General features: G+C 34.6%; 3 protein-coding genes across 4 annotated transcripts in view; 2 read left to right on the top strand and 1 right to left on the bottom strand.

The window, feature by feature from the left end:
- The window catches only part of LOC132177331 (uncharacterized), an 11491-nt gene extending 6174 nt beyond the window's left edge, over positions 1 to 5317 (top strand). The window contains exons 6-10 of the mRNA XM_059589599.1: positions 3394 to 3493; positions 3591 to 3653; positions 3784 to 4062; positions 4689 to 4749; positions 4870 to 5317. Of these exons, the coding sequence (XP_059445582.1) occupies positions 3394 to 3493; positions 3591 to 3653; positions 3784 to 4062; positions 4689 to 4749; positions 4870 to 4967 (601 nt within the window). The 3' untranslated portion in view covers positions 4968 to 5317. The remainder of the gene's footprint in view (positions 1 to 3393; positions 3494 to 3590; positions 3654 to 3783; positions 4063 to 4688; positions 4750 to 4869) is intronic.
- A 2050-nt stretch (positions 5318 to 7367) lies between these two features.
- LOC132179777 (uncharacterized) lies at positions 7368 to 15828 on the bottom strand. 2 transcript variants are annotated; one of them, XM_059592547.1, is made up of 9 exons: positions 15682 to 15828; positions 14272 to 14935; positions 14075 to 14152; positions 13229 to 13472; positions 11330 to 11429; positions 9917 to 10055; positions 8886 to 9311; positions 7994 to 8190; positions 7368 to 7788 (listed from the first exon to the last, which is right to left on the bottom strand). In XM_059592547.1, exons 2-9 carry the CDS (start codon positions 14872 to 14874, stop codon positions 7680 to 7682), a joined length of 1896 nt encoding a protein of 631 aa, XP_059448530.1. In that variant the 5' UTR covers positions 14875 to 14935; positions 15682 to 15828; the 3' UTR covers positions 7368 to 7679. The 2 variants fall into 2 exon arrangements, 1 of the variants encoding a protein (XP_059448530.1); XR_009439967.1 differs by having other exon boundaries at positions 7699 to 7788; positions 7930 to 8190.
- Positions 15829 to 18862: 3034 nt separating this feature from the next.
- Positions 18863 to 19865, top strand: LOC132179404 (protein DMP3-like). The gene has a single exon (XM_059592132.1). It carries the CDS (start codon positions 19043 to 19045, stop codon positions 19712 to 19714), a length of 672 nt encoding a protein of 223 aa, XP_059448115.1. The 5' UTR covers positions 18863 to 19042; the 3' UTR covers positions 19715 to 19865.
- Positions 19866 to 21887: the final 2022 nt, after the last annotated feature.

Genomic DNA, 21887 nt, shown 5'->3' on the forward strand with positions numbered 1-21887 from the left:
TAGATATAGAGACCTGTGTATATTTGTTTGTAACTACTTTTTCGGTGCATTTGTTATTTTCTACTTGCTGAATAATGCATTTACATGCAGCACAAATAGGCTCTTCAGCTTTTTAACATGTCTTTGTTATCTTTTAGCATGTGCTATTTTTATATGGGACATATGATGTGCAGGGATGCTTACTTTCTTACTACTGCAGGATGCAGGGGTGCATGCCTTATCAAATGTTTGTCATGTAGATGTTGAACGTATAAGCAAAAGGAAGCCTGGTGAAGTGGTATGCCACCAATAAGTTATTACAGAAGTCTCTCCTTAGAGCTAAGAATGTGTGCTTTTCTTATGGTGCTGATAAGGATTAAGTTGAAGTGATCTCCCATTTGTGCTTCTTGTAGCAATGAATAGGTAAACAGTACCCATAAGTTGATAATAGGGCTATTATAGATTTGTGGGGCTGGTAAGGAACTTGTAAAAAGTATCCATAAGTTGAGATGTAGTGTTGTTGGTTTTCTTTGAACCTTTACAGACCTGAATGATGTGGTTGTAGAACCAATTTCTTATTCCACATTTTACTCCCATCAATTATATTTGCTAAGTTGGAGAAAAATTCTGATTATTGTTGAACTCTACATTAGTAAGTGGAAGAGCGTTTGAAATATGTTCAATTGATTTTGTTTGGTAAAAGCAATAAGCACTACATAACGTGGCTTTTAGTATTGCTTTTAGAAGATATAGAAAATCTATGCATGCAAAAGACCATGCCCATTCTTATCAAGCAAATATGTAAATTTTGGATCTAAGTTAATTTTTCTTTTATATTCTGTTCTATCTATTTTGATTTAGTAACTATTGCACTGATAATTCCTATAACCCTTCTTATAGAAAGAGACATAGTGCTTGAACCCATGTGGGAAGCTAAACAATCTATGTCGTGGGAAACTAGAAAGGAAGTGCAACATATGGAAACCTTCACACAAGGAAACATTTAGCAAAGGCTAATTTTGTGTCAAAAACAGAGAGCAAAACAATAATAATAATAACCCCCCACCCCCACCCCCCCCCACCAACCCCCCCCCCCCCCCCCCCCAAAAAAAAAACACACACACAGAGACACACTCACACCTTCACACAAAGACTGCTGGTCTTGGAGGATTTTGAACTGCCATGAGTTTTGTTGTTTACGTTAAATTAAGAGCCATGAAAATATCTGAATTTAATTTATTTTGATAAATAAAGAAAATAGGAAAGCTTGATATTCTTTTTTTTTTTTTGACATATCCGCAAAGGGAAGGGGAGAAAGGGATTCAAACTAGTGACTTCCGCTTCATGAGGAGTGGTCCTCAGCCGATTGAGAAAATATCTGAATTTAATATTAAGTGCTAAACTGCTTCTTCTTTCTTTTTCAAATGCAGTTACCACCTCATGAACCTGTGGTGGTCAGAAGAGCTGTGAACCATTTCTTACAGGTGTGGTTTCTTATATCTCATATTTATTTATTTTTTTTAAGGATTGTGGCCATATATGCCTGTTCTCAATTCTCTTTGCTACAGGTTCTGCTTGACCTTGTTCTTTGCTCTTTATATGCAAACAAAGCTGCAAGGAGAGCTGGTGTTTGCATCACATTTCTTTCCTCACTTGTTTTGATTGATGGGTGTTATAATAATCTGAGTTCTTACATGTTCTAATTTTGGAAATATGTTGTCAATGGCTAAAATCATTTTGATTATCTTATCAATTGGCTTTAATGGCTTTGGCTAATTTTAAAAAGTTTGTTGCAAAATAATGGCCCAATTTGCCAGCAAATGGGCTCTGGGGAATTAAAAGCAGCTGAGGTAGCTCCAAACAGTGCGCAGTTACTGCGCTTAATAGTAAGTGCAGAATGCTGGCTTTTGCTATTGTTGGCTTACGAAAATGGGCCAATTATCTCATTATTGGGAAGATGTTGGCCAAATTGACATACAGTCAAGTGGGTCTTGCGGAGACCAAGACCTGTGGCAGAGCTAATTGGTTTATTTAAGACGACTTGAGAAATCCAATTTCTATACTACCTACCTTTTGATGTAGGCATTGGATACCGAGGCCTGGTTGTTTCAAATATTTCAGTTACCTTCCCTGTCAAACAGTCGTCAAAAAATGTTCAACCGTGGGTGTAGAAAATTAATTCTGTAACCAGAAATATGTAATAAAATGAAGAACTTTTGCTAGATAGACTCAACTATGATATTTTTGGCTTTTTTGCTCGGTTATTGATTAACTCAAGATTTGACTTGTCTGTTAGTTATGTGGTGATTTTGGATGCTAATTTTGTAGACAGTTTTGATTGTCGCAGATATCTTGTGTTGTATCAAAATTTATTCAATATCAGGCTGTTAAGGTTGGCCAAATTATACACATCAATTTCTTACAGCGTCAAGAATTGTATTACAATAATGTTCTCTTCACCGTCAGCAGTGAGGTGCTGATGCTTGTTGTGTCTGTTACAATAGTTTTTGTTCAAATTTTATTGTATGTCATTCTAATTCCATTTTCCTTATGTTGGATCTTGTATGAATTAAGTATGGTTCAAAACATTGTCCAAATCCAATCTGTCATGTGGATGACTCTGTTTTCAATAGGTTTTTTATTTTCATTGAACTGCCTCATCTGTAGATGAAGGTTTCAACTCACTGTGTAGCTGCTTAGATGGCAAGACACATGAGAAACCATTTAACATGTTCTGATAAAACCTTGTGCATTAGGGTTTATTTTCCAAGCTCCTGTGGAATATACATGAAATTATGGATCAGAAACACATCCAACCTGCATATTTCTGGTTTTATTTATGAATCAGGGTCATTTTAACCATCTCCTGTATCATTGTTTAGGAGATTCTGACTCAATTTTCATTTTGGTTTTTGTCAGAAGAATGAAGGTGATATAATGGTGATTGATGTTCAATGTGTTCCAGCTGATTTTCACGCTAGATACAAAGCTCTTGAGCGCACGTAGGTAGTCATTCATCGAAATTGTGTTCATAATAATTGCAGCTAACAGTGAGGGCCACTGAGAATGTTACTTTCAACTAATTTTTAGCTTGTATAGTTTTCTGTTGGATGTAAAACTGGGTTGCATCTAGCCGCCTGTGCCATTTGGCTCATGGTGGTATCAAAAAGAGAGGAATTGCTATGTGGGGGAATATTTCGGGGGTATATCTTCCATTCGTAAAGTTCAAGTGATTTATTTGTGATTAGTTTTTTAATTACTAATATCAAACTCTGGATTAATGAATAATGCACCATGGTTTGTCCCTGCCTAATATACGTTCTTATGTTTTTTTAAGTGTTATGGTTGTTTTCATTTACTTGAACATCAAAAAAAAAAAAAAAAACTTGAATTGTCATTAAATATCTCATTTAGGTACTTCTACCGCTTGCTCTCTGGGCCAGAGCCTTTGTCAACTTTTGAGAGGGACCGGGCATGGCATGTTCCTGAGGAGATGGATATTCTTGCTATGCAGGTTATTTAGTAACAAAGTCAAATATCAATGGATTGTAGTTGCCTAGCGATGCTCGTTTGTCTATTTATTTGATTAAAGAAAATTGTTGATCATGCAGGAAGCAAGCAAAGTTCTTGTTGGACATCATGATTTTAGTTCCTTTAGAGCAGCTGGCTGTCAGGTTGTTCCTAATTTACAAGATACTTTGCGGATACTGATTTTCTTTTTTGATCCAGTTAATGTTTTGGTATTATTTTATATAAAATTTCTCTTACCTATCTTAATTGCTGTAAAATGACTTCGATTTGCAGGCAAAATCACCAATGAGAACTTTAGATGAACTCAATATTTCTGAGGTAGTTTCAAATCCATATTTTCCGACAATTACCGAAAGGAGACAAAACAATTTGGCATTGGGAGATCTTCATGCAAGCTCCAACAAGTCTGAGACTGACCTGTCTCCTAGTTCTATTTCCATTGATGATAGGGCAAGAGGGTTAAATGGTGGAACTGATTTTGGGTTTGGCATAAGAAGAAGGCATCGTTGCTTTGTGGTAACAGCACGTGCACGCTCTTTTCTTTACCACCAGGTTGCTACCTTTTCACATGTTATTGCAGTTCACTGGCTGTTTATACTCTCTGGATTTCTTAATTCATTGCTTTAGTTAATTGTTGTCTGTAAGTTGGTATTCATATGGACTTAAATTGTCATAAACCTCCAGTATTCCAGAGTGTTTGAGTTTATATTTCTGCTCTTCTCTAAAAGTTTTTTACGCCTAGACGCCCCAGTAGATCATGTGATATCCTCAAAGGATAAAATTTGACAAGGAATCAGTTGCACTTATGTTTACGTGACTTGGAACCTTGTTTACTTCACTCGTGCATTCCATTCTTTTTCCACTTTTTGTAACTTTTTAGATATTTTATTGAGATGCTGATGCATCTTTAGGGGTTTGTTTAAGGGTAACCTTAAATTGTTAACCATGCCTTTGATTAACACAAGAATACTTTTGGATCATTTTTTTCCCTTCAAACTATGCTGGAAAATGTAAATTAGTACAACAAAATGATTATTCCTTTCTTTCTCTCTCTCTCTCTCTCTCTCTCATTATAGTCTCCCATCTTTTCTATATATAGTTTAGGTGTTTTTTTTTTCCTTGGGTAAATAGCTGTAGTTTATCATGATCAGTTGACTGAAGTTGTTGTAATTTCTCAGGTTAGACTGCTTGTCGGTGTTCTAAAAGCTGTTGGAACTGGAGATTTAACAGTTTCAGATGGTGAATTTACCTCTCTATGTCTCTCTTAATATTGTATACTTGTATGCAGATAGCAAATTGTCTACTTTAAGTCTTAGTTTTGATTGATTTCTGTCTCTTTCATAAATTGAATGATTTCAGTTGAACGAATCCTAAATGCAAAGAATGTGACTGCTGCAAGTCCCATGGCCCCTTCATGTGGTCTCTACCTTGGGCATGTGAAATATGATCTGCCATGAGAGTACAAAGGAATGTGGTTTCAATCTAGACATGTCATGGACTTTCTGTGCAAATCTTATGAAGATCTGTCACCAGAATGCTGTACTGCAAATTTGCCCATCTGCAATGGTACCATTGTCCATGTGATACTTGACCCAAGAAAGCTTACAGATTTCTATTGACCCAGTTGCACCGAGCCTTTGACAGCTTGATGATCACTAAGGCATGGGAAGCAAGTGGAATTTATATACTGCAATCTAATTGTCTGGAATTTTGTGATGGAAATGCGCCATTTTTTATTTATGAGAAGCTTGGATCTCTAAAACTGATGACATTGGCCTAATTGAGTGCTCATCTTCTTTACTCTTCAGTTTGCTTTGTATAGGTTTCTTTCTTGCCTTTCTTGCCTTTTGGGCTCATCTGGAATGTTATTATTATTTTTATTACAGGGAGGAGGGTTCTGCTATACCCAATCCCTCAACTCATAAAGGGTTTGTAGGTGGCCAACAATGCAGGTTCAATATCATTAATAAAGTAAATCTCATTTGTAGAATTAAAACTGGGGGTAATATCAAGCAACTTATGCAAACACACTGCTTCACTTCCTTGTGGAAACTGGTTTTTAAAGAAAACTTCGATCATCTTCTTTTAGAATTCCTGAAAAAGAAAAGCCATTCAAAAAGCCTCGGTGACAATTCCTAAATACGGTTCAACGTTTTTTACATTTCTCTTCCTTTTCAACTAATCACACCTTATGACCACCCTCTCCCCTCATCTACCTTCATCCTATGATTAGTCTTTGCATATTGACGGTTTTCTTTTTATTTGGATTAGAGAAGAAAATTTCAATTCAATCCCATTAAACCGACATCCGTCGTCTTTAACGCATGTGATTTTTACATTTAAAAATGCATGTGAGAAACATTTCTCACAAGAATGTGAAAATAACATGTTCTATTGTTTACAACCTCTTACATACTCTTACAAGGATGGTAGGTAGAAGGGTTTTTTTTTTGGAACGCTTTGTTGGCTCTGATACATACCAATTACAAAAAGGTTACAGAAAGAGATAATAAAAGAATCCCCAGGAGGATTTTTATTACAAGGTTTTCAAGCTTATTTTCATTTGATGCTCTACAAAAGAGATATATGCTTTAATTTATAGAGGACTCAAAGACAAAAGGACAAATGAATACTTGGTTCTAGAGATAAGTTTCTTGCATGCCTTTTTAACTTAAGGGCTGGCCTTTATTGTTGTTGTTGACAGATTGCTAGTAGAGAATCTGTTGTTTTACAAATGGTCTCACCAAGCTTCTCGAATGCCTTATATCTTTGATTATTGCTAGCTAACAAATTTTCTTTTTCTTTTTGGCCAGTAGAATGCAAGCTAGCAAATTCTCTTTTTTCTTTCGGCGGATATGCTTTTTGCAATGGGTCCACCAAGCTTCTTGCATGTTCTTTATCCTTTTATCAACTTGATAATGTTGTACTTTTCGTCGTCTAGTTAAGGTGACGAAATAGGATTTTGACTATCATCGAGCAGACATAAGTGTTCTATGTCATTTGCTAGTAATTTCATATCATATGGTAAATCAAATTTTTTTCTTGTTACCATATTTTTCAAGCAATTTTTCAACTTGTTTGATTTGATTCGAACTTCGAGTGTAATCAATTGGGATTTTAGTAACAAGTAGTCCCTTACCATTTGTTACCATGAATCTGTTAATTGGTGTTCTTTAACCTCCTTTGCTATGTAGAGAGAATGACAAAGCTTTGAACCAAATAATTAATTTCTTCAATATGCTCTACGGATATAACCATACTTTCTTCTGCAAATTCTTCATATGTGACTTTTAAGTACCATATTTGATCTACCCGTTTAATAGACCGGATCGAAAGATATCACATATAAGCATATATATCAGTTTAGCAAACTAGATTAGAGAAATTTTCTATAAACCAATTTAGAGAAAAACTGCCCCTCACAAATAACTTCTTCACAACCCAATATGCCACAGTAAAGTTTCCTACCATCCTTTATGACATTTTCAATTAGAAAAATAATAGGTGTCAATATTTTTTTTTTATATTTATAAATCATTCATATAAGTCAATAGTAGACCTTACAAATCTAATAATTAATCTATTGAATTTGTAAGAGAACATAAGAGAAATATAGAAAAATTATTGACACCAATCATTTCTCTTTCAATTAAAATCCAAAAATGAGATCAGGAAAGCGAAAATAGCTGTTTTGTCATCATCTTCGGTTTATAGTAGGGCCAATGGACTAATGAGAATTAACATGACATTGTTAAAATTAGCATCACAAACAACTTTTGCTCACGAACATGGAGTGATTACAGATCCTAAATATAGATGATGAATGAGCAAAAGATTTAAGCCATCGTCATGAGATATCATGCAATATAACTCATCATAATTTTAGTTTGATAACTAATCATAAAATATTAGAAATGGAAAAGCTGAATCTATGTTTTACAAGTTAGAATTGTCATTTGCAGATACACCTTGATTCTTGAAGAACAATTCTTGACTCTTGCTAGAGCATATACAATATCACAGTAAGAAAGTACTCCTAACAGCAATTACAAATAGCGACTCAATCTATCTTTGAAATGATTTGCCCGGTAGCTCTTGTGAGAGATGTAATTCTGCCCTAAAAGACCATGAAACAACATGATAAACATTTCCAATGGTACAAAACCCTGTCAAGAATTAGACTCAATTTCATATAGTTCTGCATCTTCATTCTCCTTTGACACTAACATCCATCCTCTGTAACTCCATGGGCAAATAACATTTACATTTACCATCACACTGCAAAAAGGCATCCATGTCATATAGAAAACTTGTAAATTTTCAATCTTGCTTTGATCTTAGAGTAGGTACCAATGACAAAATAAAATATTACTAATGTCAAAAAAAAAAAAAAAAAAAAAAAAAAAATCTATTACATACCTCAGACCTATGCATCTGATGTAACAGGAACATAAGAAGTACATGCATTAGAATAAGCACCTACTTCATGAATGTCTCCATAGCTGTACGGATGGAACTAGTACGAGCAGAACAGTGATGTTGTTGGCTCAATGAATGGGGCCCGCTCCAGACAGACGTACGGTTGTCAGGGAAGAGAATTCCACACAAGTCCAAAAGCATGGGATTTTCCAGATGGAAGTTCTTCCACACTTCAGCTTTTCTGTGCAATTCTTGTGATTCCTGTGATTACATCAAAATGAAAGTAAATTTGCATAGACAAATGTCCAGGATTTAAAAGGTTCCGCAGCTAAATTAGGAAGCTCTACTCTACTGTAGGTTTTCTGAAATAAACATAATTAATAAAATGCAAACCATTGGATCCCTCTTAAGCTCAAGTCTGCTAGATGGAAGCTCCATTGCATGCTGTGTAAAAGTTTCAGAATTTTAACAAAACTCCTACATAACTCTAAAGTTTGAAGTCTTCCTTTCACTTCTATGTCAAAGTCAATACATACAGAAAACAAACTTTCTGACCATGCTAAAAAAATATTTTGTTTCTATTTTACAGATGTGCTCTCATTAACATATCTGCTTTTGTTACATAGGTAGGATTTTTCAGAAACTTTTGGGTAGAATCAATCTTAAAACTTTTTGATAAGTAAGAATCAATCTTAAAACTACTAGCATCAATGTGAAGCGCAATTAACTAAGAGCAGAACTTAGCTTATTTTTGAAGCATGCCCAATAAGTTTGAAGACTACCCAATAATTATTCAGTACATTCCAATATACGCACATCATTGAAATGATTTGATAATGGTTACTCATATAGTAACAAGCTTGATACTTTTGGAGTAATAGGAGGCTGGCAACGTGGGTTGGGGGTAAAATGAAGGAAAGCGAGGCTGTCATGCCAAATACAAATAATTGAAATACCTTATGTTTTTGTTGCTGAAGTGCTGCAGTTTTGGTTTCATGCCTCGTTAATGTATCTTCTTTCTGAGTATCGATTCGAATTCCAACACCTGATTTATCCACTATTCTTAGCTTAGTTTGTCTATCAAGCTCCTCCCCTGATCTATCACCAAACTGTGGCTGCTCTGGAGTTTCATTCTCATCTTTCTTTTGAATCTCCATGTCATTCTCTTCCTCCTCCTCATCTTCCTCTTCTTCTTCCTCCTCTTCATCTTCCTCCTCCTCCTCCTCCCCATGCTTCTCCTCCAAAGGCCTATGTTGCTCCTCAGTATTCCCCAATTTCACCTCCTCTGCTTTCTCTTCTACCTCAGCATTTGCATCTGGGTCTAGGGATTCATCATTTGATGACGAATCTTCAGCATCAGGACTTTCTACAAGCAGAGGTTCCTTTAACAGAAAATGCAAACAAATGTGTTCATATATTTACACAATAATTAAAAGAATAATAAAAAAATGAAACAAATATTCATATATGTTAACGCTTGAAGCATTTTAGAAGTCAAAAGTTGGTTTTCTTCCCTAAAACAAGAGTATTAGATTTTATGAGTATCAGATCTGTCAAAAATATCTGATACCAGAAAACAAAAAATTGCTAACTTAATTTTTTATTTTTCCTCTAATTGACACAATCAATTACCCGTAGGAGTTTGATTAACGGTGAGGATTGTTGTACAGTATGCGTTTGCGACGTGCAATTAATCTGAGTAAAGTTCTCCTACGTTATCAAAAAAAAAAACAATCTATGCTATTACCTGGGATCCCTTCAAACTTCCATATACTTGTGCTTTACTTTAATTTTAAATTTTTTTTTTTGATAAGTAAAAACTTCCCTACACCCATACATTTTTTTGATAAGTAAAAAAGAAAAGTTAAGCATGTCAACAGCAGGATATCCCTACACCCATACATGTCATTTGCAAGATACAAAGTGAAGGTCCAATCAGTCAGCGAAGAAAATGTTCAATTAAGTCATTAGTCAAACTTCATTGTACCTCCTGCTTGGTATCCTGAGGATAATTATTATCACTAGCTCCTACAAGGCCTTTTGCAAGTCGAGCATTCTCCTCACGCTCCTTCCTGCGGCGCTTTAGAACACATATTGCACATAAACAATCGCTTTTATGGCGCCTTCTGCAAATGAGAACTTCAGGAAATAAGAGAAGTTTTAAACTATTTGAATAATAAGATAGAACTCTCCATGTCAATGAACTCAAGAAAAAAATCCCTATAGAAAAAAATGATGTATATATTATATTGTATTGAGCTCTTAAGAATTTCCATGAAGCGAACTTAAATTAATTTCCCCATGAACTTTTCATGGAGCTGTTTTGTCCTTACATCCCTAAACGTTCCTTTTACAAAGCCCCACTTAAGTTCCAGGCCACACTTTTATTAACCCACTGTGAGTAAGAAGCAATTGGGAACATCCAGACGCACCTGATATCACTGACAAGCAGCTTAAAGCAATAGGAAAAGGTGATGACAATGAGATAACCCCAAAAAGAAGTAAAGGATATAAAGCAACTGCTATGCTTTACGGTGCTTGTCACCACCTTTTACTTCTTGGGGTTATCCCCCAGAGTCATTTCTTGGTACTTTGACAATGAGATATAGTATTTATTGTCAAAATAAAAAAAAAAAAAGTAAATCCAGCCTCCTTTTCATAATTATACTTGTTTCATTAATGCATAATCACTTTGTGAAAATTCCCAGGGTAGCATAGGATGTGAATTTACAGGAAAAAGTACATACAAAACAAACAGGCTCTTACTAAATTCTAGTCCTTACATGGTGCATCATCTAGTAGTGGCAAGCTTCTGATGCAAACTACAAGCAGCTCAAGTAAAGAGTGCCACAGTGGCTACATGTAATTCATGGATCGTAAATATACTTTCAATTTGACCTAGATTAAGTTCTCGTTATTATAGAGTGCTCCACTCTTTCTCCTACATGTTTTTGAAAATTCCGTAAGGTCCCATCATTTACCTGAAATTTTCTGTGTACATGGGTTGCGCCCCTCTGCGCGTTTGATAATATACTAATTACTTACCTGAAATTCCTCTCTTTTTTTTTTTTTTTGGGGTACAATTAGAACCTCTAAACCACCTGAAATTATACCGTTTATTAAATGTTTTACTCAACTGTAAAATTAATTCTCCTTTCCCCTCAATAAACCACTTGATACACACAAAAAATGTCAAAAAGACCTCAAGTATTATTTAATGCATTGTTCCCTTTAGGGTTCTATGTTTCTATTCTACCAGTGACTCCATTTGAACATTTATCCTTGGACCCATAGGTATCTGGGAAGCATAAAACTATACTCATTCTGTAATGTATATAACAACAACTATATTATCAAAAGAAAAGAAAAAAAAGAAGAAGAAGTTATTAGCATAATATACCCGTGGCGTTTTCCTGACTTTGGCTTTGGCTGACCACCTTTTGCATATACTTTTCCCTGACTGGACGGTGCAGCATCCTCTACTTGGATGATTTCAACCCCTAACAACAAGGAAAAATATAATGCATAGACTGCAGTTAGGAAAATAAAAGCTAGCATCTTTATACAGCAACAAAAGAGCAAGATTATGCCACAATGAACCATCAGTTGATATACATCATTAATCTGGCAAGCATATAACTACATCACAACATATTATGAAAAGCAGACACCAGAAGCGAAATGCATGAATAAGCAGATATATGCATAAAACAATCAGCAGATGCACAACATAAAATAGAAAGTATTTATCAGCTGTTTATGCAAGGCCAGTAATAAAGACATTGCCTTCATCGCCAACAAGTTTCAGTTCAGCCCTAATTTTATTTCACCAAGCTCAAATCATATAAATCAAGTCATACTGCATTTCCACCAGTCTTTTTTTTTTTTTTCATACGCAAATACAAAACTCGCACTCTTTAATTGTTGAGGAAGTTAATTCCTTTATAATTATTACAACTTCAGGATCTTCTTCAACAATTCATATTCATTCGCTCTTTAATAGTTATGGAAGTTAATACATAAGTATGAAAAATTTTACCAAAAAAAAAGTGAGTTGGGGAAAAACTAAAGACCAACTTGACAAGATTAAGATCATTAATAAAACACTCTAAGAACTCATAAACACCAAGTGTTTTGGAGGCAATGAGATGCAGCCCTACACCAGTTATTTAAGAAGGGGGATTTCTTTTTATAGAAAAAACATATTAACAGCAGCCCATAAGGAGAAAAAGAGGGGGGGAAAAGACAGACAAACCTTTTTTAACTTTCAGATTGAACTCTTAACTCTTCCCATTCAGCACCAACAAATTTCAAAACACATACCAAATATGTTTAAAGCATCACAAATTTACTTCTGAAATGTTATCATGTTCATCTTTGTTCCAGTTATTTAAAAGCATTATATTTCAAAGGGTTAGCTTATGGAAGAAAACCTTCAATGTTTACATTCTTGTTAATGACAGAATTTGCAATAAAAAATGCCTATTCCTTGTATGTGGCAAAGCTATTCATCAAGTCTGAATTCAAAGTAGAACACATGTTTTTACAACCTGAACATTACGAACAAGTTACTAATATTGAGAATTCATTGCCATTGGCAAGGTTGATTTTCTGTATTATAACAAAGATGCTTTTTTCCTTTTAAGCATAACTTTTACTTATCTTCTAAATTGACAAAATCCGAGAATTCTAAAACTTATAAGGTGCCTAGGAATACCACTTAGCTCTATTCTTGTTAAAAGATTACAATTGGAGCCCAGTGCAATACTGTGAAAGTGATATACAGATTATCTTTTTTTTTTTGATTGATTAGTAATCGAAATGTTAATGAAAAGCGTAAGAGGTGCAACCAAATCCACAAGAAGTATATATGAGAAACACCTAACTAGAAAGAGAAAAGTGCATCAAGTGAACAAAACCTTTAAATCTCTATGTGCCCATGGGCGTGCTCATGTGTGTGTAAGAGAGAGAAAGAGAAAGACACAAACAAAAAAATCAGCAAAGTTAAGTATATTGTTCATAAAATTCAGAGAAAGAACGGCTTTTGTATTTATAAACATACATTTATTGAAATATTATTCCAGAATACCCAAAAGAAGGGACATGTATTTATAAAACAAGGGCTAACTTTTTGCCAAATGACCACAATCATAACATCCACATGATAAGAAAGACTAATCTATTGCATTGCCCATCAAATTTTTATATACATTTACAAGACCACAGAATAAGGAGTGCACAACCAAAATTCATATCAAAAGGCATTAACCGGTAAAGACCATAAATGCAAAAGTCTCACCCTTATTTCCATGTGGTTGTTCACCATATAACCCAGCTGATGTCCAATACTTCATAAAATTCTTCTTCACTCTCCTCATAAGGTCCAAAATGTAGTCACCCTTATTGTTATACTTATTACAGTTCTCCCAAATGTACTGCACATCCTTATACACGCCCTCTGAGTTCATATACTTGACACCATTTTCAAGATTGCTGTAGATTGTTCCAAAATCCATTGGTGTATCTATGACATCAAAATAATCCTGGTTCCAAACAACCCCCAGGGGGAGAAATTTAGTATTCAAACAAAGCAGACAAGGTACCATATGATGGTATAACTTAAGACATGATGAAGTCACAATCAAACAAAACCCCACCCAAAAAAGAAAAAGGATCACTTTTCAGCCCATAAAATAAAAGTAACTACTAAATCAGAGGATTGTGGCATAACACACTCCCATGTGCAGGTTTCTGCGTGTGTCATGACTAATATGCAATAACAGAACAAGACTTGTGATAACATATGATTCACTCTTTTTCATATACATGTCCATGTAGTGAGTCTTAAAAGAATCCAAGTATTGAATAATTTATCATCCCAAACAAACAAGCTAGGACAAAAGAGCAGTGGCTTGCTGGCAAACAACACCAGAAAAATTATCAGAGACCTTCCCTTACTGGCAATCCCTTCCAAACGTTCTCAATAACTTAAAAATATAAGTACTCACCAGGACCGAACAAAACAAGAAATTACAAGTGAACAGAGGTTTCAAATTATTTTTCCTCCAGTGTTATAAATAAATTTAGTTAGCCACCTCTAAAAAAAGACATGTATTTAAGCATCTGTATATATACAGATACTTACAGGAATTCCCAGAGCTACTGGATCGACAGGGACATTGAAGGGTTCAGCCGCATCCATTTTCATTACCTTCTGTATCACCTATGGAAGGATAAATGAAGACAAAAATGTGCTCAAATGGGGAACTTAAACCACAAGATACTTAAAATTTGCATAATCAGAAAATTTAAACAAAGACCATTTTAAACTTTCCAACATACCGACAAGGCAGCATCTAGTTCTTGCTTACTATATCGGGCACCTTGACTTGGTTCTCTCTGGTGTGGACTCTCACCCTGTACCACTACAGCACTACTACTCTGAAAAGCACTTGAATTACCCAAGACCTTTGACGACTTAATCTTTATGCTCCCAGCTCTTTTTGCCGGATTTCCTAAAACACTAACAGGCAATGAGTTTGCACTATCTTCTATTTTCTCCATGCCCACACCTTGTCTTTCCAAACCCATTTGCTGGCTACTCTTATCAGTATCACTTTGCGTGGGTGCATCCGAGGAAGTATGCTGAGATCCCAACATCTTACTTGTCCTCAGCTTGACTTTTACATGCCCAACCGACTTCCCCACAGCCTTATCAATGGAACCGTCTGGATTAATACTTGCAACATTGTATGGCTGGTCAGTCCCCGTTGAAGAAGGTGTATCAACCTCCATTCCAGATTCATACTTGGTATCATTACCGAACCCATCCAAACCCGAATTCTCTTCAGCATTTAGACTCGCAGCACTTACAGATGCCTCATTCTTAACCACCACAGGAGGCCCTTTTGGCTTTCCTTTCTTGTGCCCGCGCTTCCGCTTCATATTCTAGCCCCACAAATGGTTCACTTTACTCTCCACTAAAAGCGACTAAAAATAAGTTGAACTACAAAAAGTAGCACTCATTTCATTAATGCAGTAAATAGATTGATTCCCAGAAAATTTAGAACTACGCACTAAAAGAAAACTCTTCAAACCCAGATTATGAAAAGGAATAAGCTCAAAGATTACATATTCTTTATGGTTACATTATGCAGATTTACCACGAAGCACCAGCTCCAATTTCATAATCCAAAAGCACAAAAAAAGAAGAGTATTTTCTTCTACACTACGCGCAAAGAAACACTCAGCTGAACTGGAAAACTTCTCGTTTTGATTGATACGAACAACAATTCATTCGTGGAAAGAAAATTAAAGCAAGTTTCTAAAATAACAAATTTCCAACAAAATACATTCGTTTTGTTTCAGAGAAATTCAATTTCAAGAACGAAACTTTTTCCTCTAAAAAGCTAAAATATTGTACAAATTCTTTGCCCGTCAAAAAGCGAAAAGATGATCTCTTGCCGAACCCAATTCATAAAAAGATTAGAACTTTTAAACCCTTCAGCGAAAAAATTCTTCTCCACTCAAAAATTATCCAAGAACTATTTGCTGTCAAGCCAAACACAGAAACCCTAGAATCGACCACCAAATTAAAGAAACATAAAATAAATTTAGAATAACTATCATAATTCATCAAAGTTTTCTGATTGTGAAGAAAACACAAATTTAAATTCTTGCAGATGTTATTGAAGATCTGATTGGTCCGTCAGAACACGTAGAGAGAGAGAGACAGAGAGTGAGGATGTGTACCTCTGAGAAATCTGAGCGACAACGTTGTTAAGTGTAGTGTTCTCTTTGCATATATAAGTTTCGGAGCGGGAACTGAGACTTCTTTCACTACGAATGAGAGCTTATGCGCCTACGCCTGATTTTTACCCTTGTGAGAGGGAGAGAGAGAGAGAGGTGGGGTATAAACAAAATCAAGAAATTCTCCCTTTTTACTCACAAAAAAAAAAAATGAAATTCCCTTTTTGTTTTTATAATTTTTTACACGATATATAAAATTGACACCAACTTAATAATATAATAAAATTAGTGGATTAGAGTTTAGCATACTAAAATTCAGGTCAAGCCGAGTTTAGCCCATTAGACACGATTAATAATCGTATCAATTTATGGTCAACCCACTTAACCCATGGTAACCTGCATAATCCGACAAGCCAATACGTATTGCTAAACCTACCTCTAAATTTATATCCATTGCCGCATAAGGATCTAATTTTTTGAATTCCTCCACTAAGAAATTTAGTTTGAAGGTTATTAAGAGTACTACATCTTTTACTATAACTTTCGTACAAGCTTATGTAACAATACACATTATACTTGGTACATCAACTACTAAGTGTCCGTTCAGGTTTGTGATTACAAAACGTGCAATTTAAAAACATAATTTTTAAAAACACAGTTAAGTATCTGATAAAATCACAATTTAGCCTTTTGAAATTGTGTGTTTTTTAAAACGCACCCTATTGCCTAAGATTTGAAAATTTTTATGTTTCCAAATCGTAATTTTTAAAAAACGCACTTATAAATGATACATTTTTTGTGATTTGACTTAAAAACACACTTTAATTTGTCAAAAAAAATCACAATATCAAACGCACTCTAAATGTAGATTGTCATGTTGTTGCTTATGTGATACTCATTTCTATAAAATATTGATTGCTATGTGAGTGTGTAAGGAGTTATAATAGAAGTTGTGGTCCTTCAACTATTTTCCTTTCAATTTTGTGGGCGTCTTATTCAAAACCCTGAAAATGAAATCTCTCCTCTCTCGCTTTAAGCATCAAGAGAGAGATAAAAAAAAAAAAAAAAAAAAAAAAACATATTAGCCAAACATATAGAGAGAAAGGCCCCCTATCATTTTAACATTTTTCCCTTATCCAATTAAAAAAAAAAAAAAAGATCTGGATTATTAACACAACTAAAATTATGAGCCCTCTTAGTTAGCATTGTCTAGAGATGAATGATTCACGTCAATATTTTTTTTGTCATCTTTTTATCTCATCTTACAAATTCAATATATCAACCATTAGATTTGTGGACTCATATGACTCCACACAAATTTACTGGTGAATTCATCTATTTACTATGAAAATTGTTAAAAAATGATTAAAAATAGAATGAATTCTATAATTTCTCTTGTCTAAATATACAATAATTTTTATGCACTTTAGGTTCACACTTCGAGTTAGCATCCACACAAATTTAATTGTGAATTCATCCATTTATTATGGAAATTGTTAAAAAATAATTAAAAATAGAATGAATTCTATAATTTCTCTTGTTTAAATATACAATAATTTTTATGCACTTTAGTACATACTTCGAGTTAGCATTGTGTAAAAGGTAAGACAAAATCGCATAATTGTGTTTTACATAAATTTCTTATAAATTGAGTTGGAAGAATTTTATTTAATTAAGTCTTTAGAGTATCATTTTTTTTTTTTTTTTTTTTTGTAAAATGTGAATGTTAAGTTACTAGTTATCCAAAAAACTTAAACAGATAGGAAGAGGTAAATTTAATCACTTAACCATTACTTTAATTCAAACTCCTTTTTAATAGGTAATGCTTAACACGTTGAATATTTAATTTAAATGGAATGAATTGACGGAGTTAAGGTTTAATCCTAGTACCTTTTGGCTCTGATATCATGTTAAATTACCGATTATTTCAAAAGCTTAAGCTGATAGGAAGAGATAAATTTAATCACTTAACTATTACTTTAACAGTGAAAAACACATATTTTTTTTTTAATTAATGGCGCACACTATTAAAAAAATATATACTTCTCACGTGCTAAAAAGACACGTATGCTCCATCCTAGTATGAAAAAATATTTTCTGTCCAAATGTTATCTGAACAAATTAATACGAATTTTTTTTTTTTTTCTTCCAATGTTTTGGCCATAAAATTAATTGGGAAAAAGGCTATCTAGATCTAAAGACATGCAAGTATTTTCATGGGCTTCTTAGAATATGCGAATCTTAGCTTAATATTCATTAAATCCTCTCAAATTATTCTGTCCTGAAGTGTTTAATTGAGGGGAGATAATTCAAACCAGGAAAATGAATTTCTAAGATGTTTCCTGGAAACAAAACCACTCCAAGCTACTTCCTAGCCTAAAAGTAAAACTTATCAACAGTCGTCTATTCTCAAAACTTTTTGGGTAGCTTTATATATTGAAAAGTGTTTTACCTTTTTAGTTTGAATTTTTTTTTTTTTTTTTTTTAATTTGATTTTGTTCCGAATGAAAGGTGGTCAGAATTGGCTTCTTGAAATTTTTATTATTTTATGAAATTTACCATTTACCTTTGAATTATAAATGATTAACAATAATGAATATATAATTCCAAATTAAGATAATTTAATCCAAAAAGCTTAAACTAGAACATTGATTTGAATCTAATAATTTAATTAATTAAACCCCAGTACTCATTCTTTTTTTTATATGTTCACGCAAGGAAAGTGGGAGGGGAGATTCAAACTAGTAACCTCTACTTCATGAGACGTGGTTTACAGCCGATTGAACTGCCTCTTAAGACAACCCCACTCATTCTTGATTAATACTAAAGGCATGAACTTTTTAGTTTTTATTCTAACATATTCCTATTAATTAAAAATGCATGAATTTTGCCACGTTCTTCTATAGTGGAAGGTTCCAAGCACAGTGGATATTAATGTTAGGTAACTTTTTTTCCTTGAAGACTAACTGAAACCGTCAAATTTGACGTGCAAGACTTATCATCACCATATATAATATCAAACACCACGTATGTATATAAAACGTGACGCATTCGAAAACGAGTTTGGTTTAGAGGAAACAAAATCCAGCACACGAACGAAGAAGTTGTCAACCTCTGCTTAAAGTAATGGGAAACTCCACGGAAACTACAAGGCATGCACATGGCCTCCTCTATATATATATATATTTGCTCTCAACAGCCAATCTCAAAGCCCTTCTATTTAGTTGTCCCCAAGCATCCCCACAACCACTTCCACCTCCATCAAAATCCGTCACGACTTTTATCACCGCGTCCACCGCCGGTGTCAAAGATACATCGATCCCCACAATATATATCTTGTTTTCTCAAGAAATTCTTAGCTAAAATGTCTACCCTTAGAGCAAGATCCACACCCGCCAAGCAACCATCCATAAAAGATAAAGAAGCCACACCGATCCCCACCGCCAATGTCGGCGAGCCGGCAGCGGATGCCCCGAAAGCCGCTATACAACGTCAGCCGTCTATGGCGCGAAACCTTACAAGCACGGCAGCCAACCTAGCGAACCTCCTTCCGACGGGGACCCTCCTCGCCTTCCAACTCCTCACGCCAATGTTCACCAACAACGGTGCATGTGACGCCGCCACGCGGCCCATGACAATCGGCCTCCTCGTCCTCCTCGCCCTCTCATGCTTCCTTGCAAGCTTCACCGACAGCGTCAAGGTGTCGGATGGACAGGTCTACTACGGCCTCACCACCTTCAAAGGGTTGTGGCTGTTCGATTACCCGGACCCTTCCGGCGCCGGCCTGCCGGATTTAAGCAATTTTAAAATAAGGTTGATTGATGGGATTCATGCAGTTTTATCTGTGTTGGTGTTTGGTGCTGTGGCTTTGAGGGATAGGAATGTGTTGCAGTGCCTTTATCCACAGCCTGGGCGTGAGATTCAGGAGGTTTTGAACATTGTTCCAGTTGGGGTTGGGCTCATTTGCAGTCTCTTGTTTATGGTTTTCCCCACTAGAAGACATGGCATTGGGTACCCTGTGACATCAGGCAAATGATTCTTCATTTTTCAAGTCTTTTGATTTTCTTTCCCCCATTCATTTCTTGTATATTTGTTTTGGTTGGGAAAAAAGTGCAAGAAAAACACGATTAATTATTTGGTTCATCAGCAAGAAAGCATAATAAACTATTAGTTTAATTAATTGAATTTCCTTGACAATTCAAGTGTTGGTGTGTACTCTTGTCCTTGCCATACATTTTTTCCTATTTGGCTTTTTAATCAATAGGGTGTTAAAAGTGTTGATTAAGTAATTAACATCTTCCTGTCAACTAAAGATTATGAAAAAAATTAGTGATTTAACATGGTATTAGAGTCAAAGATCCTGAAATTGAACTTTGACTTCGTCAAATCACCCTTCATTTAATTAAATTAAATATTACACGTGTTGATTACGTGATTATATTTATGTCTTCCTATCAGTTTAATTTACTTATAAAACTGGTGATTTAACACATGGTGCCTTATTGTATTAATCTTCTTAAACAAATTGGGTTAAGTATTAGAAAAAGATGCTGCATTCTTCCTCCCCATTGTAGCTTTTTTTTTTTTTTTTTTGTCATTTGAATAATTAATTGAGGAAGTTGAAGACTAATAGGAGGTATATACATATGCATCTGAATCGTGCAGTGCAGAAATGGGACAATTCAACTCATCATGAACTTGGAGAGGTCTCTTTAGCTTCAACAACAGGATCATCTGGTGGCATAGAATCTCACAGTACTAGCTCTGCAGGCAGTACTGATTTTCAAAAGGATATTGCTACATCTAGCGATATAGAACCAGATTTTAGTAGCCCAGAAAGCACTGCTGAATCCTTTAATAGTGCTGCATTTTCTGGTGATTCACGTGAGAGATCCAAGAGAGCAATTAAGAGGCCATCCTACCTAGAAGCTTACATCCTCTATAAATAATTTTACATATTGATTTTACATGATATCAGAACAAAGGTTCTGAGAGCTGATGGAAAACAATATCATCATTTTTTAGGGTTGAGCCCTAGCCGTTAGATGGTGGATTCAAAAGAGTAATGGTAGAAATTAATTACATTTTTATTTCACAGCTATCCTACGATGTTGATATGGCAGTCACAACCAACAATTAGATCAGTAATTGTTAAAAAAAAAAAAAAAAAAAATTGGTTGAGACTGACACAATAGCATTGTCAGATAATTTGAAGATAAAAATGTAATATTTCTAGCATTTCTCGACCCAAAAAGACACCTACAACAGCTTCTTAGTTGATGTCTATACTTAAAAAAAAAAAAAAGTAACAAACCTTAATTATCATTGAATTATAAATTTTATTGTTCAGAAGCCATCCTTGGATGAGGTGTACATGAGTTGTTTATGTGTTATAAGTCTAAAACTGAGGAAATATATTTAAAAAAAAAAAAGTCCATGTTGTATGTGAAAGGTACAAAAATCTCTACATCATTAAAAAAAAAACATGTTAAATTCTTCTTTCGAAGATGATAAAGTCATGCTATCTAGGGCTTGTTTGGATGCAGTTTTTTTCAACTCTTTAGAAGATAAAAGTCAGGCTGCCGTGCAAGACTAGAAAGTTTTGATGACTTTTGATTCTTTGAACGTGAATTTTACTCCACATTTAACTTTTTGTCTTTCCTTGAAAGATGAAAACGAATCAGAATATTGTTGGTGCCAATTCCTATGGACAACATTAAAAGGATCATGTGACTAATTAGGTAGGATATGGATAAACTAAGTTGACAAAATATTAATAAATACGAAAGAAAAAACAATGTTAAAGATAATGTTTTGGTGGACACCATAAGAAGAAAAGAAAGTCCTCTTGCATTTTAAGCACATGCACTTGACTTGGCTTGCCACAGATTTTTGAATCATTCTCGTTTAGATTGTCTTTTGTACGTACATTGGGTGCAGAGGCCACCATTTTCTTGACATTTTACTCTTTAAAAATTCATTTTTTATTTCTGTTTAATTTTAAGAAAATATGAATATTTTAAGAAGAATGACAAAAAAAAAAAAAGAAAAAAAAAAGGGGGTCACGTGCTTGCACGTGCCCACTTTTCCTCTCAAACTGACAAAAAGATGTAACAGACTAGCCTTTTTGCTACAATTTGTAGTTTAATGTATCAAATTGTCACATTTGTCGCATTATAATGTAGTTGATGGGTTTTATATATATATAT

This window comes from Corylus avellana, chromosome ca4 (assembly GCF_901000735.1).
Source record: "Corylus avellana chromosome ca4, CavTom2PMs-1.0".
In the NCBI taxonomy this organism is placed as follows: domain Eukaryota; kingdom Viridiplantae; phylum Streptophyta; class Magnoliopsida; order Fagales; family Betulaceae; genus Corylus; species Corylus avellana.

Bases quoted from the DNA above. Each gene is read 5' to 3' on its own strand.
- LOC132179404 (XM_059592132.1), top strand. From the start codon at position 19,043: ATGTCTACCCTTAGAGCAAGATCCACACCCGCCAAGCAACCATCCATA.
- LOC132179777 (XM_059592547.1), bottom strand. From the start codon at position 14,874: ATGAAGCGGAAGCGCGGGCACAAGAAAGGAAAGCCAAAAGGGCCTCCT. The intron at 10,056-11,329 runs GTATATTATGCT...TCTCATTTGCAG, and splicing joins AAGTCAGGAAAACGCCACGG to AAGGCGCCATAAAAGCGATT. The intron at 8,191-8,885 runs GTATTTCAATTA...ATGTAATCACAG, and splicing joins TTCAGCAACAAAAACATAAG to GAATCACAAGAATTGCACAG.